At 36.5% G+C, this 6,000-nt stretch overlaps 1 protein-coding gene and 1 non-coding gene across 6 annotated transcripts in view; one reads left to right on the plus strand and one right to left on the minus strand.

Annotated features, from left to right (window-relative positions):
• Positions 1 to 4,107, plus strand: part of RAB27A (RAB27A, member RAS oncogene family) — a 77,112-nt gene extending 73,005 nt beyond the window's left edge. For all 5 annotated transcript variants that reach the window (XM_047863825.1, XM_047863821.1, XM_047863824.1 and 2 more), the window contains one exon: positions 1,822 to 4,107. In XM_047863825.1, coding sequence (XP_047719781.1) covers positions 1,822 to 2,020 — 199 coding nt within the window. In that variant the 3' untranslated portion in view covers positions 2,021 to 4,107. The remainder of the gene's footprint in view (positions 1 to 1,821) is intronic.
• Positions 4,108 to 5,499: 1,392 nt separating this feature from the next.
• On the minus strand, positions 5,500 to 5,605 carry LOC125169146 (U6 spliceosomal RNA). The gene has a single exon (XR_007153479.1). It is a non-coding gene; the product is annotated as a U6 spliceosomal RNA (small nuclear RNA).
• Positions 5,606 to 6,000: the final 395 nt, after the last annotated feature.

The raw sequence follows: 6,000 nt of genomic DNA on the forward strand, positions 1-6,000 counted from the left end.
AGAACTAACTCAAATGTATAAAAGGTGGCCACTGAAAGAAGACTCATTTCTCTGGGCAAAAGACATGAATAGACACTTCTCCAAAGAAGACATCCACATGGCCAACTGACACATGAAAACATGCTCAACATTACTCCTCATCAGGGAAATACAAATCAAAACCACAACGAGATACCACCTCACACCTGTCAGAATGGCTAACAGTAACAACTCAGGCAACAACAGATGTTGGCGAGGATACAGAGAAAGAGGATCTCTTTTGCACTGCTGGTGGGAACGCAAACTGGTGCAGTCACTCTGGAAAACAGTATGGAGGTTCCTCAAAAAATTAAAAATAGAACTACCCTACAACCCAGCAATTGCACTACTAGGTATTTATCCAAGGAATGCAGGTGTGCTATTTCAAAGGGACACATGCACCCCAAAGTTTATAGCAGTACTATCAACAATGGCCAAAGTATGGGAAGAGCCCAAATGTCCGTCGATGGATGGATGGATAAAGAAGATGTGTTGTATATATATAAGGGAATATTACTTGGCAATCAAAAAGAATGAAATATTGCCATTTGCAACTACCTGGATGGAACTAGAGGTTATTATGCTAAACAAAATCATAGAAAGACAAATAGGTGACTTCACTCATATGAGGATTTTAAGTTACAAAACAGATGAACATAAGGGAAGGGACGCAAAAATAATATAAAAACAGGAAGGGGGACAAAACATAAGAGACTCTTAAATATGGAGAACAGAGAGTTACTGGAGGGATTGTGGGAGGAGGGATGGGCTAAATGGATAAGGGGCATTAAGGAATCTACTCCTAAAATCATTGTTGCACTATATGCTAACTAACTTGGATGTAAATTTAAAAAAAAGAAAAAAAGAAGACTCATTTCTCAAGATTATATGAGAAGCAGTCTTAATAGTTTTGAAACTATGTTTTGTGAATTACTTAAAAATTTCACATATATCACAGGTCCTTGGGTAACCAAAGACTGATGTCTTTGAGAAACTCTGAGATGATGCAGAAATCGGAATGTCTTCAAGTTTATGACCAGAGAATACAGGCTAGAATTGACAACTGGCAAAGCCTTTGACAAACACAGCCAGAGAGCGTGCATTTTTCTCTACTGTCAGTGGATGTGCAGCATGCAGTCAAAGGGATTTGTTTTGGAAATCCTCATACAAAGCAGATTAGTTTGGAACCAGTAGAACATAATGGTTGAGTTGGTTTCACTGGAATCAAGCAGCTGTGGATTCAAATCCTGGCTCTTCTACTTTGTATTTTTATGAAACTGGGAAAATTACTTCATCTTTCTGAGCCTCTGTTTAATTATGTGTGAAATGGGGGGTGGGGGACACCTAGGTGGCTCAGTCAGTTGAGTGTCTGACTTTGGCTCAAGTCATGATCTCACAATTCATGGGTTCGAGTCCTGTGTCAGGCTCTGTGCTGACAGCTCAGTCTGGAGCCTGCTTCACGTTCTGTGTCTCCCTCTATCTCTGCCCCTCCCCCACTCGCACTCTGTCTTCTCTCTCTCTGTCTCTCTCAAAAATAAACATAAAAAAAAACTTCACCTTTCTGAGCCTCGGTTTAATCATCTGTGAAATGTGAATAAAAATTTCCAGAGGTTTTTCTCTGTTAGGAATTCAGTGTTAATTATATTATTGTCTTCTTTCGCTTTTTTATGTACTCTGTTGTGGTAAAGCATTTTTATTTTCTTGTATATTTATGCTCCACTTACTTTTGAAGTTGAATTATAAAGGGCAAAGGTCACTTTCTTTTCCCTCCACATGTTTTTACCTGAATTGTCTGTCTTGCAGAATCCCCTACTTTGAAACTAGTGCTGCCAACGGGACAAACATAAACCAAGCAATCGAGATGCTCCTGGACCTGATAATGAAGCGAATGGAACGGTGTGTAGACAAATCCTGGATTCCTGAAGGAGTGGTACGATCCAATGGTCACACCTCCACAGATCACTTGAATGAAGAAAAGGAGAAGGGGATATGTGGCTGTTGAAGAGTCCAGTGAGCTACACAATAACTCAAGGGTCTGTGATCTTCTCTGTGTGTAATACATGGCACAGAGAGAGATGAACCGACGTGTACAAACTGCTTCTCACCATCCCAATTAGAGCTGTCAATTAAAGCATCTGGTTTCAAAATTAATTTGCTGCAGCTTTGTAAATATTTAAGATTCAGCCTGAGAGTTGTGAGAATGTTTCACATTGCCAAAAGTGCCTTATAAAACTTTAGCCCATGACAATAGATCATTCAAGAATTGAGGATTCTGTGGTTACAGAAAAGTACATTTGTTAAGTAGAATGACTAAAGATGCCATCACCTGCCTTAACATACATCAGTCCAGAGTCCAACTCTTAAAATCTTAGGTACAATTATAAAACAATTAATCCAAATTTTAAAAACCATACTTGTACTCTAGGTGACCTTGTAAAATGCCATCTAAACCACTTGAATGTTAACTAAGAATATATACAAATGTCAGTTCAATATCTGTGAGTATTTATATAAATATCTTTAAAATGAATATAGGATAAATTATGGTTATGTCTATAGACTCTGGATAAACTGGATTGACCAGTTATACACTCGCTTTGACTCTTGGTAGGTAAGGAATTGGGGGTGAGGTCAGGGGTGTCTTAATATAGCATGAGCAACTGAAGTGGGGCTTCTAGCTCCCTGCTGTATTCCCACTGCTCTGAAGGGTTGATCGAAGGATCAGAGAATTAGATTTTTATGGCTTTATTTCACTGTGACCTGTGCATTTATATTTGGCTTATGTGCTGGCCACATTTGGACATAGCTGGTGCTTATGCTGAAGTTATTTGTGATAAGTAAACATTTAGCTTCTTTTTCTTCATATTTATAATGTTGGTCTGGCATCCTCAGACAGTAGTTTTAATTAGCTTATGAACTACTAATCTTTTGTCTCACCATCATGCTTTATGTCATTGATATTTGCAATTTGTTTTATTTTTTACATTGGTGGAATTGAAGGAATTAGTTTTTAATTACATAAAATGTTTGTTTGCTATTTGGTAGATAAAAGATGTTTGTATTTAAGCAGTTATACTATAGCTGAATATAAGAAAAATGAAGCTTTCTATAGCCTGTATTTTTTATTGAGATCACAGGCATTTATTGCACTTGCTGGGTCTTGCCAAGCTCATGGATTCCTCTGTAATGCTTAAGAGTCTTCATATCAAATTCAAGGTAGTTTTAAAATATGCCTTATGGCAGGTGTTTATAAAGGTCAATAGGGGAAAATTCTTATTTATTAAATAAAGTGGTTTAAAGAAATTAGATAAAAAGTTCCAAAGAGCTTAGTCGCTATTTAGGAAGAAATATCACTCATTGTAATTTAAACAAAGAATAAAAGTAAATGTATTTTGTGGTGGCAAATGCTTGGAAGAACTGTAATGATAAAAATACAGCGATGATGGAAAGTAATTACTTTTATATGGTAATTTTCAAATAGTTTTTTATTGAGTATCCTGTTTTTTTGCCAGTTCCCTCCCACCACTCCTTTAAAACACCTAGCTGTGGTTAATAAGATATTACATATTTCTAGTCTTGAAACGAAGACTTCTTTTAAATACTGAAGAAGTCATTGAGTCCTGTGCATTTGAACTGTGTTATTTCAGTGAGACGAAGATTCAAACATTACAAGGGCAGGGTCATAATCACAAGCAGTGCCTTTTAAAGTTGCTGTAAGACTTCAGTGAGGTGAATTATAATTGTACTGCTACGTATCAGGCAGCATTTTATATATAGTTAAAAAGAAGACAATATTTGTATGTTTCACTTTTTTCAAGAACCAAATGAGCAATTAGCTACATATCCCATTGGCCTTATCTATAATACACAATTAAACATATACATGATAGAGTGCACATGCAGGAACTATCTTTAATTATTGAAATAAATAACCTGTATTCTCTTGGGAAATCACTTGTTTGAATTTGCTATTGAAGTAACATATTTTTTGCATCAATGTATTTTTCTATTTATAAGATTGTGTAAAAGTGAAGTGTATCTTCAGTGAACTTTGTGCCAATTAAGCTTATAATTAAAAAGTCTAGTCAAGTTTGTGTGTGAATATAATTTCATTTCCTGTCACAGTAAAGTTTCAAAGAAGAAGTTAGAATACTAGAGAAAACTAAATTCAGGGATACAAATTTCATTAGATGTTTGATGAGGAGCCAGCCAAGACAACAGGTTCTGGAGAAGGTAATTCAAGTACATTATCACCAAACATTTATAGAACACCTACAGTGCAGGCAGTGTTGTACTGGCCAGTCTCTGGTGAGCAAAACAAGGATGGTAAGGGCCTGAATTAATATTATACCTGAGAGATGGATTCAAGAGACACCGGGAAGGGGGTATCATCATTGGATATGGAAAGAATATGTGGGGAGATGGACTCTGACCTTATTTTCTGTCATTGTCCCCCTCACTCACTATCCTATGGGCACACTGGTCTCCTTGGAGCAGTCAAGTGTGTTCCTGCTTCAGGAATATTTGCTGTTCCCTTGATCTGGAATAGCTAGTCTTCCACATATCTGCATGACTCTCTCTCCTATCCTTTAAGACGGTTCAAGTGTCACCTTGTGCAAAGGACTTTAGTGACCACTTTCTGTAAAATAGCAGTCACTTGTCCTCATGGCCCCAACCAGATTGTTGCTTTCTTCCTTGTTACCTGCTTTGATTTTATATATGTCACTCAACACCACTTGATTCAGTTACATGTTTGTCTCCATCCATTAAGACATAAACTCCATGACAAATGGGACTCGGGCAGCTTTCTTCAAAATTGTGTTGTCACTACACAGAAAAGGCCCTGGCACATAGTAGGTTATTGGTGGACTGCATAAAGGACTTAAGCAGCGGCAGAAGGGAACAAGTTTTCAAAAAGGAGTCAATGTTCAAAGACAGAGGAGTAGGATTGAAAATAAAAACAGTTTCAAAAATGTTTAGGCTCATCTGTAAGTCTATATTGGTTTGTTATGAGAAATTAGGAAATCTGAGAAGTACATTCTGATCTTTTGGAGTTGATGTCAAGATCACTAACAATCCAAGAAATGTTCCAGAAGGAGTGTTTTGATTGGCATTTTTATAAAATGGAAATTTCTGTATGGTGTTTCCAGGTCTTCTATTTTTAGCAACATTGGTGACTATATAACTGGGAAATTCTTCCACTCTAAAACATTTAAATAATTCTGTATAAAATATAATGAACATATTTTTTCAGAGTATTGTTGTTTTTACTTTATTATTATTTTTTTAATTTTATTTTTTATTTTTTAAAATTTACATCCAAATTAGTTAGCATATGGTGCAACAATGATTTGAGGAGTAGATTCCTTATTGCCCCTTACCCATTTAGCCCATCCCCCCCCCCACAACCCCTCCAGTAACCCTCAGTTTGTTCTCCATACTTATGAGTCTCTTCTGTTTGTCCCCCTCCCTGTTTTTATAAAAAATATGGAATGTTTCACAAATTTGCGTGTTGACTTGCGCAGGGGCTATGCTAATCTTCTCTGTATTGTTCCAATTTTACTATATGTGCTGCTGAAGAGAGCACTAATGAACATATTTTTTTTTTTAAATACAGTGTTGGTCTCTCAAAGTAAGGGAGATATCCTGCAACCTTCCCTTTCCCCCACAAAACAGACAAAAACAATGGCAACAGCAATGGCAGCAACAGAGAGAATTTAGAACAACCTGATATTGAGTGTGGTTTGCTTTTGGTTTTATTTTTGTCAGTATTAGTAGTCAAGGTGCTTGGTTTTTTATTATTACATTTTATTTATTTATTTATTTATTTATTTATTTATTTATTTATTTATATGAAATTTATTGTCAAATTGGTTTTCATACAACATCCAGTGCTCATCCCAACAGGTGCCCTCCTCAGTGCCCATCACCCACTTTCCCCTCCCTCCCAACCCCCATCAACCCTCAGTTTATTCTCAGTTT

This window comes from Prionailurus viverrinus, chromosome B3 (assembly GCF_022837055.1).
Source record: "Prionailurus viverrinus isolate Anna chromosome B3, UM_Priviv_1.0, whole genome shotgun sequence".
In the NCBI taxonomy this organism is placed as follows: Eukaryota; Metazoa; Chordata; class Mammalia; order Carnivora; family Felidae; genus Prionailurus; species Prionailurus viverrinus.